Source organism: Rhea americana, unplaced genomic scaffold (genome assembly GCF_003343005.1).
Source record: "Rhea americana isolate MKP2758 unplaced genomic scaffold, rheAme1 scaffold_26, whole genome shotgun sequence".
NCBI classification, from domain to species: Eukaryota; Metazoa; Chordata; class Aves; order Rheiformes; family Rheidae; genus Rhea; species Rhea americana.
The window spans coordinates 3,661,874-3,689,459 of record NW_028186379.1 but is presented as its reverse complement, the minus strand read 5'-3'; the positions used below and the strand labels follow the sequence as shown (position 1 = coordinate 3,689,459).

The 27,586-nt window shown below is 37.7% G+C and overlaps 2 protein-coding genes across 6 annotated transcripts in view; one reads left to right on the top strand and one right to left on the bottom strand.

Annotated features, from left to right (window-relative positions):
* The window catches only part of HACL1 (2-hydroxyacyl-CoA lyase 1), a 28,047-nt gene extending 11,054 nt beyond the window's left edge, over window positions 1-16,993 (bottom strand). Inside the window, exons 1-9 of one of the 3 annotated variants that reach the window (XM_085307518.1) lie at window positions 16,806-16,993; window positions 15,569-15,673; window positions 9,766-9,806; window positions 8,155-8,235; window positions 4,369-4,441; window positions 3,790-3,867; window positions 2,705-2,799; window positions 2,136-2,248; window positions 169-304 (exon numbers count right to left, since the gene is read on the bottom strand). In XM_085307518.1, the coding sequence (XP_085163644.1) occupies window positions 169-304; window positions 2,136-2,248; window positions 2,705-2,799; window positions 3,790-3,867; window positions 4,369-4,441; window positions 8,155-8,235; window positions 9,766-9,806; window positions 15,569-15,673; window positions 16,806-16,880 (797 nt within the window). In that variant the 5' untranslated portion in view covers window positions 16,881-16,993. Of the gene's footprint in view, window positions 1-168; window positions 305-2,135; window positions 2,249-2,704; window positions 2,800-3,789; window positions 3,868-4,368; window positions 4,442-8,154; window positions 8,236-9,765; window positions 9,807-15,568; window positions 15,674-16,805 lie in introns of those variants that run through there. The other 2 variants (XM_085307519.1, XM_085307520.1) reach the window with 2 other exon arrangements.
* Window positions 16,994-17,035: 42 nt separating this feature from the next.
* On the top strand, window positions 17,036-26,781 carry BTD (biotinidase). 3 transcript variants are annotated; one of them, XM_085307522.1, is made up of 4 exons: window positions 17,036-17,092; window positions 21,173-21,407; window positions 22,905-23,054; window positions 25,076-26,781. In XM_085307522.1, the coding sequence occupies exons 2-4, from the start codon at window positions 21,177-21,179 to the stop codon at window positions 26,258-26,260; spliced, it is 1,566 nt and encodes a 521-aa protein (XP_085163648.1). In that variant the 5' UTR covers window positions 17,036-17,092; window positions 21,173-21,176; the 3' UTR covers window positions 26,261-26,781. The 3 variants fall into 3 exon arrangements, with proteins under 3 accessions (XP_085163648.1, XP_085163647.1, XP_085163650.1); XM_085307521.1 differs by lacking the exon at window positions 17,036-17,092 and adding an exon at window positions 17,307-17,504; XM_085307524.1 differs by lacking the exon at window positions 17,036-17,092 and adding an exon at window positions 17,350-17,515.
* Window positions 26,782-27,586: the final 805 nt, after the last annotated feature.

The window sequence follows — 27,586 nt, the reverse complement described above, 5'->3', positions numbered from 1 at the left end:
TTTGTTGTCTCTTTCCATGCAACATCTTCAGTGCTCTAAAATGAGCTGTAAAATGCAGCTGAAACAACTTTTTGCTGTACGTGTTTTGTCTTCCCTGGTATTTGTAAAACACCACAATTCCTAGTTTTTTCCCAGATGTTAGAATTAGAAGCCTCGCTTTATATTTACGTGGATCTTGCCGCAGCTACGCAGTTTGGATGGTTATCAGGAACTACTCCTTTTGCCATTGGTGTAGGCAAAAAAGGCAGCCCACAAAGGTCCACCAACTTTCTGATATTGTTTTCAGCACACGAATAAGCAGCACCTGAACGGAACAAAATAGACTGTTTAATATTAACTCAAACTATGATCTCCTGTAATTCATGTTTCAACATGGCAGTTACACATTTGCATCACTTCAGTACGTGAACAGTCTTAGTGATTTTTAAACACTCATGTATTTGAAAATACAAGCATGGCTAAGAGCATTACTGGACTAAGGCCTAAAACAAGAAAAAAAATATGATCCCAGAAACCTAGTGCACCCACCTAAATTTCAGTTAGCCTAAGTGACTACATTACTGGCAGACAGAGTACTACTTCCTGTTATGAACTGCCTACCAACTTTTATTCTGGAGAACTCAAAATATAGTATGCTAAATATTAAATATTTAAGTTCAAATTTCTGACATTTCTCACAGAAGGTATTTCAAGACTTCAGCTGAAATTATCTAGCCATTTCTAAGAGGCAGGATAGGAAAAAATATAATGTTTTGCTCATTTTAAATGACAGTTTTTTTTGGTGAAGTTCTGTTCTGGAGCAGAAGGTTATCTGGTAGTAACAAGAGAGGGCCTTTGCTTCACATACTTTTCTGCTTGCCCTCTGCATGACATTGTATTGCATGCTCCATGACAATCTGCCCAAACTGGTCTAATTATGAGTCCTTAATGAAAAAAAAGAGAAGGTTCAGAGAAGAGCTGGTGAAGATAATATGTTTATGTATACATTTACCCTGATGCTATCTTCAGTACAAGGCAGGTGAATTAAAGTTGCCCAGAAATTCTAGAGTAAGTGACAGGCCTCTGTGCAATGAGTCTTGAACTCTGAAAAATAAACTTCTGTTTCTTTCAAAAACCGTCTGGCAACAAAATATGGTGGAAATTATATGTACTTTTGTTAAGTAGATTTAAAGAAAATACATTTCTTAGTTGCTAGCACCAGCAAATCTATTTTTGTATTTTTGAGTTTTCTACCTTTCCATATCACAGAATACTCTTTTGTTCATGTATAAAAAGCCAGAGAGGAAAAAAACCCCTCCTGATCTGCTTTCTACCTAATCAAGGATAAGATCCATGTTATCACAAACATTTCACTCTGTTAAATGCAGAACTTCCCTCTTCAAGATACACATCCTTCCATTTCCCTTCCACTTATTCATAATCAGTCAGGTCTGCAGGAGAATGGCCTGACTGAAGTTGTTTATTTTAATTCTGTTCCTAGTGAACCTGCCTCTCTAACAGAAAAGGCATAGTAACTACCATTCCTCAAGAAAGGAAAAAAAAAAAAAAGTGAACCACAGAGAGAATAATTATCTTTCATCTTTAGGAACACCTCCTTCAGGAATAAAATGCACTGACAGAATACAATCTCAAATTTATAAAATAACAGTAACAGCATCAATCCCTGCTGTGTGGCTTCACATCCTCCTCTATTGGTGGTCTGGCACTTTTAGTAAGTCCACATGGTAAAGTGATGTTTGATTAGACAATTTGATTCTTGCTATAGGTGCCAGAAAGCATTAGACAGATAAAACACAGACAATCTCGCTTCCATATTTTGAAAGAATTTGTTTGGAATTTTGGAAGTGATCTGTGGAAACCTGCTCTATGCTTAAAGACAAGGGTTATGTGATTTCTTCTATTAACACACACATTCAATCAACAGACTTTTCTCTTAGTCTAGACAAAAAAAGCAACATTTACGCAGGAGATAAAAATATTCTAGAAATAGAGTACATTTTAACACCATGTTTTAAAGAAGCTGTTTTATAGAAAGTGAAAAGGAGAYGGCTAATGCTTATGGGGAAAAGAAACCACTTTGGTGATTGTTCTTGTCCCACATCCRTACAGTTCAATGCTACATCAAGGTACGCTACCTTTGCCAATGATTAACAGAGGCTGCTCAGAATGAGCAATGATAGACACTGCTTTGGATACAGCAGATTGCTCAGCCATGCTGATGGGAGGTGGAAGGCAGCATTCTACAGACCTGGAAGTCGAGAAAAATAGAAGAGGCTTTTTAAAAATGAGAAACATCAAAAGATAAAACCTGTCCCTTAGCATACAACTAGACAGCTGTTTCACACAATGTTATTCACAGCATTTATCAGAACAGGGTTTATTTTTTAAAACAGACTCCAAGTTCATCTTGTATTCTCTCTAATGTTACAAGTAGATCTGTCTCAGAAATTAGAGTGGCATCATTGCATTAGCATCACAGTATTTCATTCGTTTTTGCACATTTCATTACAAACTATAACCTACATGAAATGTTATGATGGAAAGTTACATCTAAAGGCTGGATTTCAAGTACTATCACTTCAGCCTTATGTCAGATAATTTAATCTCTTCTTGCTTAACAGTAAAAGAAAATTCACAAGTAACTTAAAACTAAAATTTCTTTTATTCAACAACTTGAAAAATAATGGATATAACCTGCACGTACTTGACAGAGCTCTTATTCACCTGAAGATTTACAAAATCCCCAGGTATGTCAATATAGCAGGACCCTGGACGACCATATATGCTGGTCCTTACGGCCTAGAAAACAGACGACCACAGTTTTAACCACTGTTTGGAAGGATGTTAAGAAAATGTTTATACTTAAAAAAACAAAGAAAACTCTTCAGTTTGTAGTGAAGGAACACTGTTTCATCTTGCTGATCCACCACTGGGAAAAATCCCATGAACTAGTTTATATCAACAAATTTAAGCTTTGATGGCCATTTACATTTCCCCTTATAGGCAGTTGAAGTATTCCAGTGGATGCACAGTATTAGACTATAAATTCTTTCCTTATTGCATTATCAGCTGTTGTATCTGGAATTACTAAATCAAACTTTTCATGCTGAATTTCTATCTTCTATTCTGCCTCCATCTTCTATTACTTCTGATTTCAGCCCTTCTATTATAGGTAGATAATAGATAACTCTGCTTAAGTTGCATTTTTGGATCAGCATTGCTGGATGCAGAATTTAGGCTGATATGGCTGAAGTGTAGCCATGGCAGAAGTATGAGTCTTTTACAACGCTTCCTGGAGAGACCTGATGAAAGTATGTGTTTCTTTTTTTCACTCTGTCTCAAAAAAAAACCAAATGCACCAACATTCTCCACTCCTTCCACCCCACTAAACTGCCTATAAAAACTGTCACATAACGAGARCACAGAATAGAACTTCATAGGTAAAAGAGCTGAAGTTCATGATAAAGCATTCCTCCTTTTTGCACCTCTCCCAAGAGCATTTCTTTTTTTAAAAATCTCTCCAGCTTTTATTGAAGCTAACAGAAAAATGCTGCAGTTAAAAGTAAGACAGCACCAAAATCTACTTCTAACCTGTTCCATAACACAACTCACAGGAAACATCTTGCTGGCTGTTAGACAGATTTACTCAATCATCTACTAACATCTACAGGATCAAACTGGTTACAGCAACAGCTATGGGGAGGGAGGGGGGGAACAAAAAAACCCCACCACAAAACACACACACAAGGGAAGACAACTACTTGGTGTTCTGTTGCTTATTTTTCATACCTTTTCAATAACAGCAGGAATAACTTCCARGCTGCTTGGACGGACAGTTAATTTGTTGTACAGCCTACCAGCTTCAACCTAAAATGAATAAATGCATATAACCAGTATATTGTTTTATTAAACTGTTTTGCTCATTTCTGTCTCACTTCAGCATGAAGAAAACAAAAGATTGCCATACAAGAAGTAGGCAAAATGCAGTTCCTCAGCTGGTAGAAACTGTCAAAGCTGCACTCAATGGAATAAGTGCTTTAAGTACTTTTTTTCATAAAGGGGTGTTTATTTTCTTGGAAAGATTACTTTGCTTTTTTCTACCTCAGAACAGACAGGCAACATCAATTTATACTGGCTGAGAACCTAAAATAAAGTATGAATTCTAGCATGACTGTGCGCAGACAAATATGTTCCAAATAATTGGGTGCATTACACAGCTTCAATTTTAAACCAGTAGATGGAGCATATCAGCAGTATTGTAAGCGCTGTTTGGAAATGTTAGYGTGGAGATTGTTGTTCCTACTAACAAACAAACATCACTAATTATTTACCTGAAACTTTTCTGAAGAAAACTATATGTCTGTGTACCTGTGGGAATTCTTGGAAAGCTCCCATAGTTTCCTGATTCCTGTCAGAAGAGCCTCCAATAACAATCAAAGGCCTAGAAAAGCATTAAAAAAATATATACATTTAGTTGCAATAACTTCTCCCCTACATCTATAAACTCTTACTTAAAACGTACTGCTTATAGACTCTTAGGATGTCGTACACTTTCAACATCCAGTGATCTCAACAGGAATAGAAAGTGACTGACACCATACAGGAATGGATAAGTATCAGTTTGTCAGCTGGTGGATTTCCTAACAGCCTTTGGGTCATAAGCTTTAGGACAGTCCAGTCATTTTAAAAAAATCCACATGTGGCATGAAARTTCAAAAAACAATCATACGCCTAACATTTTTAATTAAAGTTTGATAACACAGCGGGCTGTGTGGTTTCAGAAAAATAACAACAGCTGACAGTATTCCATCGATCTAAAAGTACTAGGACACTTGTTTATAAGACACAATATAAAGTACACAAACATTAGAGCTAGAAAACAGTAGGAAATTAGTCTTTTCAGAAAGATTAGACTTTCTTTGTACACAATTTGGAACTTAGCACAAATTAGCTGAGTTTTCTACAGCACTTCTCCCTGCATTCAATTTTTACAGAAGATATGAAGACCAAAGAGATAAACAACAATTTAACATGCTTGTGAGTGGTCCTGTTCATAAATTAGTTTATACGTATGTATAAACAGTACTGGTTAACAATACAGGCTATACATTCCTTACGCATATATTTTTATTATCAGTTCCATAAAACACATTAGATTATCCTCCTACAGTGAATGAAAACCACTGCTAAATGCTCCATCAGTAACAGAAATTTGGCTTATTTATCTACTTATTTATCCACACTAAATTCAAACACTGTGTTTTTTTAGACAGAAAAAGCTGTCTAAGCTTTTTCTCTTTAGCAATTTCTCTTTATATACAGTTTTTCCTTTGAATGTATTTATCTGTAAAATGTGTTACGCTAAAACATCTAGTGTGTACTCAAAGCATAATCCTTGGGAATATCTGGATATAGACTCAAGCTTCAAAACCAAGCCATTTCTCTGCCACAAATCAAAATCTCAGTTTTAATCCTTTGACACATTGAGATCAGAACTGCAGTCTGTGTCTTACTTCTGTGAAAAATCTCATGGAAAGTACATTCGGTGTATACTCTGCTGATACTAGTATTTTTTTTCTCTCCCTTCAGCAAAATGCTATGAATACCTATATATCACCAGCCTGTTTCACAGTGATGAACTCTATGCCCCTTTCACTTATCTTTTTCAAATTTTACATTCAAATGATTTAACAAAACAAAACAAATACTACCCAATACTGAAATGCAATGAAAAGAATGCTCTATTCAATAAAGTCAAGCCCAACAGCTGTACCTTGAAAGATCTGGTTCTGCTTTGAAAGTGTGCATAATAAATTGTAACACAAAGAATTTTCTCCCTATTTCTCCCCTCCATGAAATAATCATACTGTTCTACAGGCACAATACTCTACACTTTATTAACAGCAGTGCTTATTACTGCAAGTAGTTTAAATTAAACTAATCAGAATAGCAAGCATTATGTGCTTGCAGAAGAACTTTTAATACACTGAGAAAAAATTTCAACTGTAACCTCAGGTAAACAACAGCATTTCACCATGTTACTATACTGAAATCTTCCTATTATCCCAAACTCGTCTGGGGTCTATTCTCACCACCATACTGAGATACAAAAACTTTCTCTCCTAACGGTGCTGGCGAGAAGGCAGCACTGTAAGTCATTTTTAACAAGAAAAATAGAATGGTTTTGCCATCATAAATGTAGTTTACCAAGGCTTCACTAGCTACCTACGTGGCTAGGCTTACATGTCCAACAGCCCACTGTGATAAGCTTCCAGTGCGAAATAAGATCTCCTCCGCTGAGCCAGCCTGTGCTCAGGCAATAAAATCAAAAAAACCCACTGCTTCTGCTCCCACCTGTACAGCCCACTTCCCCTTGCCCAGGTTCTGATGCTTGCCGGACTGCAGCATGAGCTGATTTATATCGCATATGTAACACAACATTATTTACTTTCCTTTGCTGGGTTAGCTTTTTGCCAGAATGATGAGTTGGCCATGACTGTTCCCAGACCTGTCACAAGGAGAAGCAGCAAGACTGCACGAGCAGGGGAAAGCAGCAGAGCTGGTAAGGGCCTACGTTCTTTTTGGTCACAGACAGCATATTAGATTGGTCTAACCAAACCTCTCAGCATGTATTGTATTTTCACCATCACATTAAACATCAGTATGTCAGTGCTGCTCCTGAATGAAGTGATCCTCTCTCTCACTTTTCCTTAGGCTACTCATTCCCCTTCCTTGTCATACTCCTTATTGTGTGCCAAAGTATGCATCCTGCTGCTTAGTGAAACAGATCAGTAAACCCATAAAAGGCAAAATTAACTCGGCAGGGAAAAAAAAACAAAAAACAAACAAACAAACAAAAAAACAACGGAGTCTTCTTCCCTGAAGTGTATGCACCATTGCTTACATGGTAGTACTGGCCAAAAGTGAAGCATGTTTGGGATTTGCAAATACCCACTGGAAGATGCCTCCTTCTCCACTGACTAATTAAAAAGCCAAGGAAAATTAGATTATGAGGCTAAATTTAGCTTTTGTGAATGCTCACTTCTCTTCCTTTGGCGTGTAGCAGACAAAATGCAAGCCTGATGGGACTAATGAAAAAATGATTGGTCAAACACTGTGGGTTGGTCAGTGAAAACCAATCTTGTTCTCATTACATTGTAAAATCTGCCAAACCAGTTAAGTCATTCCCTCACCTTCTGCCAAGAGTACAGGTTTATGAAAGCTAATGTCAGGTAAACTTAAAAAGCTAAAGTCAGGTAGTTATCTTAGATAAAAAAGTTTGTGAGGGGAGGGAACTATCCCCTGCAAATCAATAAGCAAGTGCTGTGAATGCTTTTCCCTTATAGCCAAATACATGACTGTTTAAAAGCAAAATTTTCACATAATCTGTTTTATCCAAAGTCATATAGGAAAAGCAAGATTTTAGCCAGTAACTCATTTTTTAAAAAAAACAGCTGGAACATCAGAACTTTTTTTCTGAAGAGTGAGAGACTTCACTTGTTGGAACTTGCATTATTTAACCCTCATTAATCAACTACTGCTAATCTAACGCTCCAAGTCACATGTAGTTACATTACTGGAGTTTCCACCCCAAATACGTCATACAGTACTTTAAACAGCTTTTAATGGCAGGCCAGTTAAAGTTGCTTTGTGTCAGTGAAGGCTTGTGGGAGTAAATGCTATCACTCTGTGTCATCATTTATTTCAATGCCCAATTACTTCTCAAAATGCCTGTATGGGGAATAAGAATGGATTTTAACAATACAGTTGTCAATTTGTTCACATATAAAAGCGAAAACAGTCACTGAAAAGCACAGTAGCTTTTTAAATTTAGACCAACTACTAGAACACTTCAAATATCAATAAAGCATTACAGGCTAAAAAACCCCTTCATTTTAAATGTATCCATGTAATTGGATATTCTGATAGATTTTCCAATATATGCATAATGTGGTAAGAGAAAAAGAAGAATTTTATCCATAAGAATATAAAAAACTAAGTCAAATTACTTTTACGGTAAACAAAGAATTCATTTCTCATTAGTTACTAGAGAGGAAAAAAAAGTCCTATCTGAAATACAGCAGAGGTCAATATCTGCAGCAAATAACAGCAAACAGTTATTGGAATTTTAAAGAGAAAATGTAGTTAAATTACCAGCAGTTCATGTTTGCATTTGCCATCCCACCAAGGGCATGTAGAAAACCTGGACCAGAGACTACAAGACATACTCCTGGTCTAGAGAGAGAGAGAGAAAAAAAAAAGAAAGAACAGAAAGAAAAAAAAGGAAAGTAAGCACATGGAACACCAAATAGATCACCAACAAAAATTAGTAAGATGTACTCTCTAAGTATAAAATATTAAATTTTTATTCATCTTGTAAAAATGCATCAACTACAAGGGATTTGTATGAAGGACTAAAAAAGACAAGGTAACCAGAAATTATATTTAACTATATTAATCCTACTGAAAAAGCAAGTCAACAGCTGTAAAGTGCCACTCGTGATCATATAGCCCCTTTTTTCTTTTATTCCTTCTACTCCATTAACTAGAGTTTATATGGAATCTGGTAAGCTACCTACATTTTCAATTTTCTTTATTCCACTTTACCACTAGTTATCAATAAGGAAAGCTCACAAAGGAAGAAATGCATCTGATTCAATGCAAATTTTCTGTGTTATAATTTCATTCGCAGGTGGAAGCACTTATCCTAGATGATAAGATGAAGATTATCTTTACTGAATATTCCTTAGAAGGCTTAGAGAATCTTTACATAGCATATCAGAAAAATCAGCTTCACTGCAGAGGATTATTTGAAAGAAGAAAAACTACGGAACTGTATTACAGGTGCAATACTAGAAGACAGAACAAGGAAGGATCATCTGCATCATTTGGTCTGCATTTGCAAGGGGGCAGACTTCAAAAAATGATCCATGAAATACTCAAGCGCATCCCATAAATCATAGGCCGCACAATGCTTCCTAAGAGGAAGAGAATAGGGCAGACTGAAGACATGTACTCAGTCTCTGTATTAATAAGTATTTGCTGAATAATAACCCCAGATAAGATTAAGGTACAGCAGGTTCACCAAGTTGCAACAGACAATGGTAGCTTCATTTCCACCCTTCATACCAACAGTGTTAAATCACTATTTAGAAAATAAAAGGGAAAAGTAAAGAAATGCAACAAGATTGATAACATTTTATGTATTTAAACATCGTCCTAGTTTGTGCCCTGAGTCATAATAACAGAAAGATGATCAGAGGGCTGGAGCATCTGCCCTATAAGGAACGGCTGCGAGAGCTGGGCCTCTTCAGCCTGGGGAAGACTAAGGGGGGATCTTATCAATGTGTACAAGTACCTGAAGGGAGGGTGTCAAGGGGACGGGGACAAACTCTTTTCAGTTGTCCCATGTGACAGGACTAGAGGCAACGGGCAGAAATTGAACCATAGAAAGTTCCACCTGAATGTGAGGAGGAATTTCTTCCCTGTGAGAGTGATGGAGCGCTGGACCAGGTTGCCCAGAGAGGTTGTGGAGTCTCCTTCTCTGGAGATCTTCAAGGCCTACCTGGATGCAACCCTGTCTAACATGCTCTAGGTGACCCTGCCAAGTGGGGAGATTGGACTRGACGATCTCCAGAGGTCCCTTCCAACCTTACTGATTCTATGATTCTAAGAAATATTGATAATTGTGGCAACAATTATTTTCAAATTAGCATTAAAAAAAGCATCAAAACAGAATAATGTTCCTAGTTTCCTGAAACGTACCTGCCAGTCAAATATCCAACAGCAGAGGCAGCATAACAGGCCTATTGAAAATATTGCAGAATTAATTATACAATTATCGTTATAAAACCCATGATATGTTATGAACAACTTTCAACAACACCACAGAAAATAAGTAGGTACAGATTTTTCACTGTTCATTAGAGCTTATTTTCAAGTAGAAGCACATTTCCCTCTCCGCATTATAATATGGGTTCAGAAAGGTTTGTATGAAAAATCCTAAAATTCATCTCCACATTTCAGGCTCCTGTTGCTCCAAGGTATTACATCAGGAATATTTATGATTTAAAACAAAACAAAACCAGTCACCCCCCCCCCCCTCCAGAATGGAAATAAAAATGAATGGAATAACATAAGATATTTATCTTCTGTTGACCTCTAGGCTAACATGGAAGAGGGATTTACATAGAAAGGCAACCTACAGAAAACTGTCAATCACTAGGTATGGAACTGCATACTTGAAAGATGTATTAAAAGATCTGGGATTGTCTTTTACAAGCTAAGTTGCTACAGTACTTCTCACTTCATTTCTGATACCGTACTTTGCTTTAGCTACTTTGACATTTTTAAGAAAAGCTGCATTTCAAATAGTTTTTCATAACATACAACATCTAAAAAATGTATTAACATAGCTTATCAACAGAGTATGTTTCTATACTATCCTTGTTGTAACGTTCATCATTCGGATATAATAAATATCTGATAACAACACAATAGGCAATCAAGAAGATGAACAGAAACTTACAGTTGACCTAAGAGTTTCCAAAGGATTCATACATGTGACATTGCCAACTCCCTTTCTATTACTCTCACACTTTTGTCTTGAATCCAGCAAGTTCTAACGCTTAATGGGAAATGCCATTTTGCCTACCCACTTTTAAGTAAGTGCTCAGCCTTCTAGCCTACTTCTTTCATTCTGAAATAGAGTTGGGATTTTGTTTTTTATTTTTATGTAAGTACTGCTGCAGTAGGAGGAACAAATAACACGGAAGCTCCTCAGAAAACTTGCAAAGCTACTGTGCATCTTCTCAAACCTATGACTAGTTCTAGGTAACAAAGCATGCTGGCTAAGCAACCTCAGCTTAATTGAGTGAAAACACAGACCTATAATACACCGTTATACTGAAGGAGGAATGGTCCTGAGTATCCTCAGACTCCTACAGATACAAATCAACTGTCACAGGGTAAAAACGTGGGGCTTATAGAGTACTAATAAGCACACCTTCTTTGCTTTTCAGCATAGACAGAATTGTTAACAACACAAACAGGGAGTGGGGGGGAGGGAAGGAGAGGGAGAGGGAGAAGGAAGAAAATCTCCTTTTCATAAGTCTCTGACATGGAGATGAAAAATGTCACTGATATTAAAGAATTAGGTAACAATTTGATGACATTTCTGTGTGAATGTTTGGAGTCACATTATCTGTGATAATATTTGGAGTCAGTGTTACTAAAAATCTTGCTAATGGGTCTTAAAGCATGGTGTCAAATTTCTATGGCAGTAACATTTTAAAACTGAGTGGAAGAATAAAGCAGCCCATGGAATTCTGGTTCATGTACAATCACTGCCATTAAAATCTTTACTTCTTCATTCTGCAAACAAGTAAAGTGACTAGTGCTATCTGTATTTAGAGCATATCGTAAACAATTGTGCCAGTATTTTACTGCAAATAGTAAGTACCTAACTTTTTCCCCACCTTCAAATCTTGCTTCCCCTTCCACTAAAATGTGAGTAATGGCTCTCATTTGTTAAGACCACAGCACAGTTGATGAGCTGGATTCAGATCCTTATCTCTCCAGAGGCAAGAAGGACTTGGGCATATAAAAGGCTAACAACCACAATCAACATTAGGAAAAAATGCAGGAAGCCCAGATGTAGCCACCGAACTCAAAACTTGCAATCACTCATGTGAGCACTGGATGAGAACTGCAGCCAAAGCAGAGACCTGTTGCTCCCATAAAAGTAGAACCACACTAAGCATGGTTTAATTAAAATTAGCTGATGCTCAACTCAAACATAAGCAAACTAATACAGCATAATTAGTAAAAACTGTTCAAGCATTTTTTTATCCAGTGGCCCATGAAAAATATTACTGCCATCAATTCCAAAAGGCCTCCAGCCTTATACTAAATGTAACTTACACTAAATGTTTCAGGCCTGGCCTGTAAGGCTTGTGTTCAACTTGTTAGGAAAGCTTACTGTATGAACAGGAACTTGGTATCAGGTATGTTTGGTTGTGATGCACAGTTTAACCATGGCATGTCAGCATAGGTCTTGAAAATATGGACACAGGTTGAAAGCAGAGCCCCCAAAACAATCAGCAGTGCTGATAGTCAATTACTGGTCACTGAAAAAATCCAGGTTTGAGAGTTGGGAAAAGACTGCTTTTGCTTTAAGAAAAGCAGCAGCTAATCAAGAAAAAAAAATCCCTCAAAGCAGATGCACAATAGAATAAAGCATTTATCTCAGCCTGGAAAAATAATACCCATCCAATATTGTACAGTCTATGGTCTAGGCATAGAGGCCAAGGGCTATGAACTATTTAGAGACTGAAACATCTTATAAAAAGAGAAGATCTTCAAATTGAGGGATGGAGAAAGAAGTCACCTACTTTGGTTCCAGCTGCCCCTATTCAAGAGTTCTTGAGCCTGACCACCCAGGAGACTAGAAGCAACAAGGGGCGCAGCCACTGCTTTCAATATATAGCGGTAACAATTAACTATGATTAAGAACTAACTGTTAGCAATATACATTGTTAATAGATCAATCTAGTAAAGATTTTGTTTGAAGTTTAAAACTGACCTGCACTACCAGGCTAACATTCCAGTAAAGTGATCTCTAATTACCTGATATACATACACAGATGCACACACAGACCTCTCCCAGTTGCAACAGAACTGTTCTCTTTTGCAAGGGCACATGGGATATGGGTGAAATTACTTGTAGCAAATTTCTACCCTGTTCTAATTCACAAGAGATTAACTAAAGGATATAGGAAGTTAAAAGCCTACTATTACTACCAGTTTTTTGACCTCTTCCTTCTAGTGAAGCAGTTTATTCTGCAAATGGGCATTTGCTACACCTGGCCCAGAATGAGGCAGAAACTCAACCTCTGGAAAACACTTTGTGTTTTCCATATATTTTAGATCATACACAGCTGCCTCTACCAATAAAGGAGGCAGCTGTATACATGTCCTCCACAGTCAGACCACACAACTAGAAGTTTAACACAACAGTTAAAACTATGAGATGTGTAAGAATATTAATTGCATTTTGAAAATACTGTAAAAGACCACAGGTCATTCTTGCTTTTTCATCTGCCAAGCAGTCACTCTATGCCTTCATCAAGGACAAGAAACAAAATAAAACAAAACCCAACACAGGATATATTTTTGTTCATCTTATTCCACTCCCCTAAGAGAAATCCTCATGTTTTGATGTTTAAACAACTCTTCAGGCTACTGGTATTCTCCTAAGAAATATCTTGCAACCTACAGAGCAGAATGTTTTCCTTTGCTCTAACAAAAAAGAGCCTACTAAACAGTGACAAATAGGGTAGCATCCCCTTTGACAATGAAAAGCAATCTTCTGTTAATTACAGAAATGATGAAATTAGTTTTAAGTATGTTAAAAAAAACACTAAAACTAGAATATGTGCTAAGTAAACTACAGAAATATAAAGACTGTATTGAATTCCAAATCCTTCAGAGGAAACAGGTATATTTTTTTAAACATATTTGCATATGTTTACCTATCTCATGATACACGTCTCTATAYGGACAATCTGTGTTTCTCTGTAAGAGCTCATGTACCAACATAAGGATGTAAAACTAAGGATTAGACAGCAAAAACATACAGCTTCTGACCACCTGATTTAGGAGAATTACTACTGTAATTCTTTGTCAATGTCTGGGGCAATCTATAAATGCTATGAACCAGGAAAAGAATACTGATGAAAAATATAGGCTACAACACTGCGCAGCTCTGGAACATTAAAAGTTGTTTGTAAAAGTGGAAAATTCTAATTAATGGTGTTAATAGAGAGACAGGATACATGAATGAGTTCAAACCTAAGAAAATCTCCAGATAAGATAGAAATCAAAGAAATTATTTATTTACTGGCGYCAGCTATGGAAGACTGACAAACGTAGCAAAGCAACTTATGGAAATCTGATGTCCCATTTGCCAGCAGTCCAATAGAGATCAGTCAGCTCACATAGTAATCCCTGAAAACCAAGTGTAAAAAGTGTAATGAGGTCATTATCTTCAATTTCAAATCATCTAAGAAACCACTAAATGCTTAAAGAGTTACTGCTAAGGGAGAAAGAAACAAACAACTCTGGAACTGGTGGCATATCAAACCCTGATGAACTTGAGTCTAACTTCTGATACCTAGACAAGCTAAAATACATATAATTAAGACTGTGCAAGTATAGTGTTTTATTTTAAGTATTTCAGATGGATTTACAACTTTCTGTGGTTTGTTACCGACAGGCACCACACAGACAAGTATGGGACTCTGGATGGTGCAGCCCATAAGAGGGGTTTGTTCTGTGGTGCTCCCCAAGTGCTAACAAACCCTGGGTGCCCCACAGCCAGCAGCATCACACTGCGGGGTTGCTGTAGCCTGGGGGCACACCGTCTGATGACCCCATGATTGACATGTCCACACAAAGCAGAATGACACCACAGACTTGCACCACAGACATCCCAGCAGAGTGGACACGGGGTGGCCCATAAGGGATGAGAGCGGTCATTGTACCCGTGATTGAACTGTAGAGCTCTGGTATGTATGTGTATTTTCATCATCGTTGTATTTCTACCTTTTGTATACTGTTAGCTTTGTTATATAACCCTTTATCTTTAATAAATTCTCACACTTGACAAATGATGATGTCTCAAGTTCAGTACAACTAACTCCTGAATCCAAAAGAATTCCAGATGCCCCTCTAGTTGTGTGTCACAGTTACTTGGTGAGGTTTTTAAAACTTAATTAAGAAAAAAAAATATGTTAAAATTATTAAAAATAGCCAGGACAAGCTTATGAGAAGGAAGATGTTCCTTCTGGGGCACTGCAAAAATAGTGCAGAGACAGCACATTTAAGGCCACTAGATAACAACTCCTGAGCTAAACATATTTCTAAGCAAAAAGGAAAGAACCAGCTTCATAGCTAAGAAAGCCCTAAAAAATGAATCAAAATACTGCTAATTGGAGACAGAACAATAATATTGCCAATTTGGAAGAAAAGACATTAGTAAAAAGACGTGACAGTAAAAAAAAAAAAAGATTTAAGAAAGAAATATCTTGGGAAAGATAGCTAGAGAAAGGAAAAATCCTGGCTGAGCCTTCACAAAAAGTGACTGGTAACATCAGCCAATACATTACTTGAAACGTATAAAACTGATCCCCTCACCACCCCAGCCATTGCTCACATTCTTCTCATCACCATTTTCACCCAGTCTTCTCCTGTATTAAGAAAACGGGAAAAGGGGCACCTAAGAATGAAAAAAGTTGCAATTCCCTTATTACAGGAGAAAGGCATTTGAAAATGGAAAGACAAAAAAAAGAAGAAAAGAACCTGTAAGCCAACCCACCAACACTCTCCTTTATTCCAGAATTACTCTAAGTGTTTCTCTACAGGGTCTTTAAAATAATAACTGGAAATTACCTGGCAGAGACTACATTCTTTCTAGTAAGAAAATGTAAATTGGACATTTTTCTATTCTAAAAAAAAGAGAGAGAGAGAAAAAAGAAAGGATGATTACTCCAACTAGACATATACTTACAGCTTGTTCATTTCTCATTCCTACATATTTTATTCCAATTGCTTGGGCTGCAATTGCGATTTCAGTGATGGGAATACCAACAATGCCAAACATATATTCAATATTCTGAAAAGAAAATTGTCAAAATCACAATTATTTCCAAAACATAACTTTAATAAAAAGACATCAAATATGGCTAAACTAACTACACAAGCAACCTAAAAGTCTTAACAACCTATATATTCACATAAAAGTAAAGCTCCAAACTTTGTAAAGTTACCTGTTCATTAGAAATTCAACGTCAGAGCAGGTGAAAACACAATTTGCTTTAAGGAAATACATCCTGAGATCTCCTCTTACCCAGCTCCAAGGAAGACTCAACCTTCAGGCTAAAGGAATAATATTCACCTTTGGAAAATTCTGATGTTCTTCCTTCAGTACTCAGACCCACAAATCCCATGCAGGTTGCTTCCTTATCAGAAGCCACTGGATGAATTTTATTTGAATAAACCCACTGGGGGAATTTATACGACCGGAGTATGTAGCTTAGCCCTTTGCGGCAGCTTCACAGCTTGCAGGCCATCTCAACTTTGCTGCTTCTGAAAATTGTTAATTGGGTTTCACGTTCTTACGGTTTCACAAAAAGGTAACACACAGAAAGCCCTAAGAAACGAGTGGTAAAACACTTGCCCAGACCTAGGCTGATAAACGAKGAACAACGTTCGTTCGTTCTTGTCRTAACTGAGCTAACTTTTAGCGTGTCGTAGTCCAAATACAAAGGCTTTTTGGTTACACCAGGCTCATTTCTGCACTGTTTCAAGCTTACARACAGATAGCTGCGACAGCTGCAAAAGCAGCGCGTGGAGCCACCGCGCGAGTGGTGAAAGCGGGGCAGACCGGTCAGCACCGCTCCGCGACAACGCTGGCCCGTCAGTTTAACGCGCCCACAGCGGCACAAACACGCTCGCGCCCGCTGTTAACGGCCAAACGCCGCARGCGGGCGGGCGAAGCCAACAGCAAAGCGCCTCCCCTGCGGCGTAACGGCCGCCCCTTGGGCTGCGGCWGCGGGACCGCCCCCCGCGCCAGGCCCTTCGCGCCGAGGGTGAGTCGGGATCCTCACGGGTCAGGGCGCAGATMCGAACCCGCGGCGCTGTCCTCCGCGGCGCGAGCCGCTACCCGCCACGCCACGGAGCGCGCTCCGCCGGAGCCCTGCCCGCTTCCCCGAGGGAGCCCCCCGTCCCCATCCCCGCGCTCTCACTTGCGCCTTTAGGGACTCGGCGATGAGCTGGGCGCCGCTGACGGCTTCTCCCTCCGCGCCGCTCCCGGCAGCCATTGCGGCTCTGCTCAGCCCGCCCGCCCCAGAGCCCCGGAGCCGGCCGCAAAGAAACGGGCGCAACAAAACCCCTCAGCCCCGKCCCGCTCGGAGAGCGAAGGTCGGGCGCGGCTGACAGGCAGGCCGCCTGGCCAATCAGGCGGTGGAGGAGGCGGGCCTAAGGGCCGCGGATGTTCCACCTCTGGCTCAGTCGGCAAGGGAAACCGGCGAAGGTAGCGGCGGCTTGCGATTGGCTAGAGTGCGCACCCAATCAGAGCCGGGGGTGTGCGTGCCCGCCTCCCCGCGGAGCCGCCGCGAGGGGGCGCTGCAGGAGCGGCGCCGCGCAGCGCAGCGCGGGGGCGGCCGTTAAGCGCCGGTGCCAACGGTCGCGGCGGCTCGCGCGGCCTGGCTCGGAACGGGGGGGGGGAGGCGCTGCCGTGAGGTGTACGGCCGTGTGGGGAGCGGAATATCGGCTCTTAGGTGAACATACCTGACGCCTACATACGTGAGGAGAGAACTGTAAATAGATACTCCAACCATCTTCCTTCACCAGATCCTAAGCGAAGGATCGCGTGCACCATTTCTCCTGGCGATACCCGTCCTCGGCCCTCTGAGCTTGCACTTGCCAGGAAACGGCAGTTGGCGGTAGTTCCTTCGTAAGAATGGCTAAAATTGGGCTAGATGAGCGCAGTTATGCTTGTACAGCATCAGGCAGTAATCTTGTGAAACATACAAAACTTTTTCTAAAGCTGTTTGTATTAGAATGGCTAACACTTTACAAATGGATTGCTTCTCTGGATAGAAGGAAACTAGAGCAAGGTTATATAATGCATTACATGCAGAATAAACATTTTTCAGAAATGGAAATGTAAAAATACCTGTTTATGTGGAGCTAGGATTGTGGTGGTAAAAAAAAACTTAAAACTCCTGTAGTAAAATTCTGTAATGGGATATAGTCCATCATAAAAAAGGAGTAGACAGAAAGATCAGAGAAAAAAATATTTCACTATATTTTTAGATCTGTAGATAGGCTGCTTTGTTATATATTCATTATATACATACTTTATATAAAATGACTGGCAGCAACATCACGTAATTCATGGATATAGCTCAGTATAAAAGTGACTACTTTAACTGTTTTACCATTTCAGAGCAAATTTAATGTTTAGTAGCCAGTAGTGTTTATGTTAATATAACTTAACAGCCATTTACTGTTAATTGTAAGAGGACATAGAGAAGTGCTGTTCTACTCGTAGTTTTTTTTATAGTCTATTGGATTCTTCTAAGTATAAAAGTGCTAGTAAGCAAGATACATATTGCTTCTCTTTATGTATACATTTATGTATGTTGAGAGTTGTCAAATTTGTCTTGATTTAATTTCCAAAGTTGTTGAAACATTAACATTTGGATGCTTTTCTTGACCAGTGTACTGAGATTAGAGGAGAAATTATTTTAATTATTAGATTATTTTAGCTTCGTAAATAAGTTTCAGCTGTGTAAGGTTGTATAGCCTGCRTCTGAAAGAGGAAGGGTTTCAAGTTAGGCTCTTGAATGCTTCCAGCAAGCAGAAAATAAATAAACCATGTGTTAGAAATGGGGATTTTCTGAGAATGTCTATAAAGTAGAACATTTTATAGTAGCTTGTTAAGTATTAGTTTGCATGTTAGTATGTTTGACTTAAAAGGCAAAAAAGATACTTTTCTAATGTGTAACAAATTCATCCCATGATCTGAAACCCTTCAGTCTTTTCCCTCACTAGTAACAAAGAATTCTAGTTACATCCTAGTTGACAGCGTTGCTGAGGAATGGCTGTCTAGAATYCATTCCTAACCTAAATAGGCATTTTTGGCTCTGAAGGGTGACAGAAATAGAAATGACAGTTTTGTCAGTAAAATGCAACAGTGTGTTTATTTTCAGTGGCATTCTTAGCTGTAAGAGACTTCCCACCTCTTTTCTCCCTTGCGCTACTGCTTTATATTCTTTGCATTGCATATACCTTTGCATTGCAGAATTCTGATYGGATTTCATTTGCAAAGTTAGAAAGCTGCGTAGGGCAAAATAGGATCTTCTGTTCTTGATGTACATTGCCAAATCATGCTCTGTAACTACTGAATATTTTCCTCAACATGCAGAATAGCAAAAATAGTTTATTGTGCATCACTTCTCAAAAATATTTATATAAATTGAGTATGTTTAACATAACTATTTACAGAGATGATAATGTTTTATTCTGTTTTTATTTGTGCTTTGGGTAACATAGGTACATTAAAGCTCAATGAAAATGAATATATGTTTGAGCTTAGCGGCATTTAGTAGTTAAGTTACACTTGAATTCTTGTAAATGAGATACATAGCTACATACATCATTTTTTGGTTGAGCAAACAAGTCTTCTGCCCTAGTGGCTAACAGAGCCACTAAAATCAGGGTTTTTCTGTCCTACCCAGGATCCTGTTGCTATCAGACCAGTGTTGCAAGTAGCATTTGAAGTGAGCAAACAAGTGGTTTAAAGTAAGATATTACTTATCAAAACTTTTTAAATGGAATTCCTCACACTTTCTTTTTTTTTTTTTTTTCATTGTTAGATACTGAAGCTGTTGGCACTTAGAGAAAAGCAAGGACAGGAGTATTGAGGATTGCATATTAGCTGCTTTTCATTCTGGAATTTAAGAAATGAGATTTCACGTTAACTTGCCATAGACATTCTTTTAGAGGCAGAAAACTACATTCATATAAAGAATGAAAAAAAAAAAAAAACTGAGATTAGTTTAGAACTGATCTCTTCTTCCCTCTGCATTCCTAATGGAGGCTAGAAAAAGCTCTTCATACCTGTATCTTCAGGGTCTATATTTACTTTGGAAAAATTTAGGGAGTTGTAGGTCACAAAGAGATTGAAAGTCACTGAGAAAGTTTTGGAACATTTTTTTTTTCTTGGATTAGAGTTACCAAAGAGCAAATACAACTCAAAAATCACTGACTGAACTTGCAGACTGTGGCCATCAGTACATAGTAKCAGCGTACCTTTTGCTTCCTCTTTCAACTTCACTGATCAAAATGTAATTTCTTAATGATCCTAGTAACACATGGCAATAAATTGTTTTCTTATATTGTGTATTTATTAATCTGAATAATATTTCTGAAGAACATGGCATTTCTATCATGTTTCATAAGTATTGCACAGACATTAATGAGTCARTCAATGCTTGTTCTGCATAAATATTTTCCCATCTTGAGAAGTCAAAAAGTCTATAGGGGGACCCTATTTGCAGAGAGTATTCTAGCCTTCCAGACTCACTAAATCTTCATTTATTTCTGTTGCACAGCTTTATAGTAGGAGTATAAATACAGTTAATGTGTTCTGTTCCACTGCCTTTCAAGGCTGCTATTGGGGTAATGTGGGGAGAACCARACAGGAGAAGAATGAAAACCTAAGAAAAGCTCAGTGATGAAAGTTTTTGCAATTTCCATGGATTTTTGTTTTATTATTATTACTGTGGAAGTATTTTTACCTATATGCACTGCGTAGGAAGAATGTGGATCTGAACTGCAGTCTACATTTTTATAGAAGTTTAAAAARATCTCAGGGTGTGAAACAAACTAGTTGGTATTTATTACATACATAGAGTTGGAATAGAATGAATCCATAATCCATCAGGAGAGGCATTTCCATGGTGGAAAAATAGATGAATGCATAAGTATTATCTAGTATAACTTATCTGGCAATTATCTGTTTCAATATCAATAAAATAAGATACATTTCCACTTGACAATACAGTGTCCAAGTAATTCTAGAAAATACTACTCTATAAATATACCCCCATCACCAAATAGGGAGAAACTGCAAATCTGTGAGCTGCTTTTAATTTTTCTCAAAGGTGTTTAGATATATGGTGCAATACATCTATAAATGAATGATAAGGTTAATTATAAAGGGAGAATAGATCAGTGCAACTATATGTGTATGTAAAGAGAGAGAGAGTGTGTGTGTGTATATAGATGTCTATAMACACATGTACAYATATATATACACAAACACACTATATATGTATATATATGTGTGTGCATATACACACACATCCATACACACACAACCATATAAATGTTTTTTAAAGAGGGCAGTTATTTAAAGCACCAACACAGACTGGAGAAAGTTTTAAAAATGATAATGCATGTGTTTGCTCAGAAATTTAAAAAAGAACACAGTTCAAATACAGCTGAAAGTCTCAGTTACTATCCACATGTAATCTTAAATTTAAATGCCAGGCATAATTTGTTGTTCAACTTTCCTTCTCTGTTTTTTGTTTGTTTGTTYCAGATTTATGGCATGCATCATGATGGAACTGTGCTGGAAGCTGTCTGTCTGCTTTTTTTGCTATCRGGTTGTCTCGGGAAGAGTTAAGAGGGAGGGACATTATGTTGCTGCTGTATATGAACACCAGTCCATACTGAGCCCTGACCCGACAGCTCTCGTTGATCGACAATCTGCATTGGAACTAATGGGCAGAAACCTAGAYATCTATGAACAGCAAGTAGTGGCTGCTGCAGGACAGGTATGTTGCAGCTTGGTAGCAGTTGTGCTCTATGTATACATAGAGTAAGTGCTATTTGAGGATAATTTTCCACATTTGTGTTCCCAGGCAACTAGAGCCATATTTATATACATACATAGGGTCTGTTTTTTCAGTCATTCTGACTTGCCAGCAGCTTTGAAAAAAATCAGGCCAAGTAGCAGCTTACCCAACATGGGTTATTTGAAGCTTGGAATAACWAGCCTGTAGTTATTTAGTATGGAGAAATTGACTCTCTATTTTTGTCTGAGTATCTAGTTTTCTTAAATGGAATGCTTTTATTGAAAAGTTGTCRTACAGACAGCCGTCTTTATTTTTGATTTTATTCCAGTGCGCTCAATGGAAATTCCTGAATGTTTCTAAAACTGAAAGRGGTTAAATACTTTGGAAACCAATGTTCCACCATTAACAGCTTTGTGGAAGTGAAGTTTTCCATTCCTTTCTTCATGGAATGGCTCTGTTTAAATATATTTAGAGGAGGCAGACTATTATTTCTGGTTTTTCATATGCATAGCTTCCTTCTCTCCGCAGGAAAAAACAAAGAGTGCTAGTCAGAGAAAGTAGGCCATAGCATCCTTATGCAGAGAACTGACTTACAAGTTTACAAATCTGCTGTTTTGGAATAGAAGAATTACCATTTTTATGTAATTTGAAAATGTGGATATTYTTCTGAGAAGTCAGGTGATTGGGCCTCACAGACTAGAAGCATAACAACTATTTTTATGCAACACTGCATCCAAGATGACAAACTACCGAAAGCCATGGCACAGATACACTTTTGAAACCTACTGCAATTTGAGTGGCTGATGCTATGCCTGATTTAAGAGAAATTCACCATATTTTTAGGAATAGGCATCAATGAACTTTAGATAGAAGCAGCCTAGCCCTGGCAGGCTGCTGGAATGCAACTTGCTTCTACATTCAAGCTGTTTCTGAAAACAGTACTCTCAGTACCCTATCCAACTATATGTAATTTAAGCGAGGAAACCCWTTCTGACCAAAGTGAGTCTGCACAGTTCTACTGCACCTTGGACACAGTTCATCTGTAATTGGGTAATACTGGACAGCTAAAACAAATTTTAACGTCGCTACTCTTTAACCTGAATGATTACAATTTAATCTGAATGGTGGCATTCTTATGACACAGGATAATGGAGAATATTTCTGGTAAGAATTTGGATGAAGGCTGCTTTTACTTGAGTGCCCTTAGAATACGGTCTTTTTTTATGCTAAGGATATGTCAGGTTAAATAAGCTTTTTCTGATGCACGTAGTTATAAATACTGCACTGTCAAAGGAAGAAAAGAAATTTTCAAACAACATTCAGGTCAAAACATACTTGGGTTATCCTTAACTTTCATTAGCCCCAAAATTTACTTAAGGAGATCCCCTTTTGTTTTCGTTCATTGCTAGCATTTAGGGGTTTTTTTTGTTTGTTTTTACTATCCCTATAAAACATACCGTTTTTTTTTACATACAGGGGGCACAGATCATTGTTTTTCCTGAGGATGGAATCCATGGCTTCAACTTCACCAGAAGATCTATTTATCCTTACTTAGATCTTTTTCTGCCTTCACATTCTGTGAAATGGAATCCATGCAGAGAGCCACATTTGTTCAATGACACAGAGGTAAATGGAGGAGTATTTTCTGTGGAGAAGTGGTGTAGTAAATACTAGATTTGTACTGCAAGTAGGAAGACTAACTCTTTTTAAGGGAAGTAAGCAAGAAATATAGCAATTCATAGTGTCAGATGCTGTTTTCATGGACTCTCAGTTTATACTGGTTTCATTCTTCACAGAGGAGGATTTTAGGTACATATCTGAAAGAACAGAAACTTATTTAACTTTATGAGCTATCTAGGCTTCTAAATCTCCTCCACCCCAAAGCTTAGATAATAGTAATATCTATTTAATGAGATACATTGCTAGTAGTTTGGAGTTTTATTTTGAATAACATTGTTTTATATAAAATAACAGAGTAATATCTTCCTTTTTGATGCACTCTCATTATTCAATTTTAGTATCTTCTTTTAACGACATCAGAACATTCTGATTCTGTGACTGCATGTAAAATCACTAACACAAGTAACCAGACTGGCTCAGGAGCCCTGCTGTAATGCAGTAGAAATTACTGGATTTAGATGGCAATTTACCACAGATTTCAAGTGTGATCACAGAAAGCGTGRTCTGCAAGTTACAAAAATAGTACTTTCACCTACTCTTCTGAACCTGAAATGAAAATAACTATCCTTAATAACACAAGCTATTTATTCTTATTAAGGCTACAGTAGTCAATATAATGAACGTACGTATATGCGTGATTGCTTATCAAGAAGGCAGAATTGGCATGCAAATGTGACTCTCAGGTGTAACTGATGACCTGCTTTGACATACGGATCTTTATTACCAGTGATCATGTGCAAGGAATCAAGAACTTAGTTTGACATTCAGATCCTATTTGAAGTTTGCAGTATGGAGTTCTTYGAGCTTTACTGTACTTAGCCTGGACAAGCTTGATATCAAGACATAGAATACATGGATGGAAAGATTTTTAAAAAATAACTTAAGACACTATTGTAAGGTAATATGCCTTTTCAGCTTTCTTTAAAAGATGACAAAACAGCAATATGTTTTAATTCCCCTTCATTATACTACTTATGCCAACTTCCCATTTCAGCAGAACTGTAGAAAATAAAAGATACAACTTTCACACAAAATATAACTTTAAGCTGCAATGGTACTCCATCGTATCCTAAAAAGCTATTCAAAAACTTCCCTTCAGTGTGACTGTTCAGGTAGCTGATACATCTGGATGGCATAGTGCAGAGTAAAATTGAGGGAGGCTTGGGTCTCTCCCTGAGGACTTAGCTGCTTAGCWGCATTATTTAGCTTGGAGGATGAACCTTAACAACATGTCTTAAGTTGTAATAGATTATTCGTACTTACCTGTTTGGAGTTAACTCCCGATGGCTGCACCGTGCTGCATTGTACTGGGCACCCTTACCCTCAAAGAAAATGAATAATAATCAATGTACAAATTTCCACAGCTTGGAAGAAACATCGCAATAGCACCRTAGGCTGTAACTTTTAGTATTTTTTTCTGTAACTAAGCAAAACCTATTGGTTTGTAGCTCTGCATCTACAAGTTATGACTATTAATCAGTTGCATTGTTTTTCTTCTTTAATTTAGAATAAAACATGTAGTTTCAGGAACAAAACAAATACAGGTACAAATGATCACGATTTGAGATTTCCTTTTCTAAATTCAAACAGATAAGTTACGCTGTCTTGTCAAAGGTTTCAGTTCACCTACTGTTTTTCAGCCACTGATGCTCTCACAACAATCAGAAGTTTCTGAAAATACAAACCCTTATATGTATGTTTATATATGTATTTTTTTCCACTTTTCCAGAAGTAAAATCCAATGATATTTTGAAATCAGTATCTGAAATACACTTTTTAATTTAGAATGCTGCTGGTCTCAATAGCTTTCACTACAAAATCAGCAGTATATTTAAACTTCAGAGATAAGCTGAAATAAGGTTCAGTAGAAAATAATTTGAAAAGTATTAAATATGTCATATTTGCTTAAGTAATAGTTACCCTTCCATATTCTGAAGCACTTATGTTTTCATTAACTGTCTATCCAGGTTATTCAGCGGTTAAGCTGCATGGCGTTGAAGAACAAAATATTCCTTGTGGCAAACTTAGGAACTAAGCAACCCTGTGAGCATATTGATCCTCACTGCCCCYCTGATGGAAGATACCAGTTCAATACCAATGTGGTGTTCAATGACTATGGTATGCTTGTAGCTACATACCGCAAACACAATCTGTATTTTGAATATGCTTTTGATGCCCCTCTAGAGGCTGACTATATTCTCTTTGATACTCCTTTTGCTGGCAAGTTTGGCATGTTCACTTGCTTTGATATACTTTTCTTCAAGCCTGCAGTGAACCTTGTCAGACAACACAATGTGAAACAAATTGTATATCCAACTGCCTGGATGAACCAGCTCCCACTCCTCTCTGCTGTAGAATTTCAACAAGCTTTTGCAACAGCTTTCAATATCAATATTTTAGCAGCTAACATCCACCACCCTAYGTTGGGCATGACAGGGAGTGGTATATACACTCCAGTCAAATCATTCATCTATCACAACATGGAAAGTTATGGTGGCAAACTCATAGTAGCAGAAATCCCTGTGATTACCCCAGAAAACAAAACAAATTTGGAGAGTAACAAAATGTTCAGAGAGAACTTAGGTCACTCATACACAGTGTTTACAAGTGCCTCTATGGATGATCAAGTTTGCGACAAGGAGGGACATGAGGCCCCCTGCAGAGTATCAGAAAAGAGAAATGAAGAGTCATGTCCCCTATTCTATGCAGAAATGATGTATGACAATTTTACTTTTGTTCCTGTACAGGAAAACAAAGGAGAGCTCAAGGTTTGTGCCAACACCCTCTGTTGTTACTTAAATTATCAGAAAGCTGTTTTTACCGATGAATTATATGCTTTAGGAGTTTTTGATGGACTTCATACAGTGCATGGCACATACTATGTTCAGGCCTGTGCATTAGTAAAGTGCAGCGGTCTCCAGTTCAGCACTTGTGGGCAGGAGGTCACAGATGCCACTGCTTTGATAGATTTCCAGCTATGGGCAAATATGAGTACTCCTTATATCTTTCCTTTACTGCTGACATCTGGYATTACCTTGGACTTTGCTGATCACATGGGCTGGAAAAATAACCACTATTTCATAAGCAAAAACAGAACATCTTCTGGCCTATTGACAGCTGCTCTATATGGACGATGGTATGAAAAGGACTAGCACAGATATTTGACTAAATCAGAGAGCAACTATCTAGATTTTCAAGGCATRTATCTTAACATGAGTTGGTGAACATATGAACTTCCTAGAGTTTCAAMTATTTGCTTGTGACATGACTGTCCTATTAGGTTTCACATTTGAAATGATAACTAAAGCACTTCGTTTGAAAGGCTATAAAACGCAGCATGCATCTTGGATACTTGCATCCTACCAGAAGTAACAGAACTACCCTGCAAACATAAGAGCTCATCATAATGTATTAAGGTGTTTTGTATTAGGAAAATTGTGTTTCTTACTTCAGCTGAATTTTCTCATTTTAATTTATAATCCTTTGGTTTTCTGGGGTCCCGGCTAGTGGTATCTTAAATCGCTTTCTTGGCRTATTTGCCAATTCAATTTCTGCTTTTATTATTAAATCTAGCTGTGAATTTCAAAAGGGYGTTTGCTTCCCTTGTACTTAGCAGAAATTCAATTAAATGGGATGAGTGAAATCATGCTCTGATCATGCTGAGTAAAAAATACATCGAGTTGCAGTTTCTTTATGTTTGCTGATGACTGCTGAAGAATTACATTTTTGTTACTTCAATGAGAAATGCAGAAATTGTTGTAACAGGCTCTGCAAAATTGTGTCATKCCTCAAACTGAAATGAGGAGACCATTATAAAGAAAAGTTAGAGATTGAAACTAACAGAAGTAACATATGTGACATGTATGGAGCAGTATAGCATGTATATGGTGATGTTCTGATTTCTCCATAGAGTCTCTTTTTTTTTCCTTAGTGTCAAAAAACTCTTACATCATAACCATTTACTGGCTAGTTTTCTGTAATTCCATTCAAAATCTCAAGTTTCTTGTAAACTTTAAGAGTAACTGAATTTTATTGTTATGAAAATCTATGGAACAACTAGTTTGAAGGAAGAGGAAATCAAATGATTGTGAAAAACTACACAGCATTAAGAGCTAATTTCCATCCTGCTGTGCAGGGTGTTGTGCTTTACAAATGCTCAGCAATGAATATCTACAACTATGCTATATACTATTTATGTATTTTAACTTCCCCTATTTAAGGGAGAGGTCATTTCAAGACTGTTTTGACTTCGAGAAATCTTCCACATTGTTTATAAATTCATTCAACAAGAGATGTGAAAAGCACATAAGGAATTGTGGGATGGATTGTAAGSTTTTTACATAAATACTTTGTGCCAGATGATAGGTTCCTGCTGCTAAATGAGTAACACACACTATTTCTTCCAAAGCAGTAACTAGATTAAGTGCTGTAAAAACTATATTGCAAAGTCAAACTTTTACTGAAGCGAGGACGTTTGG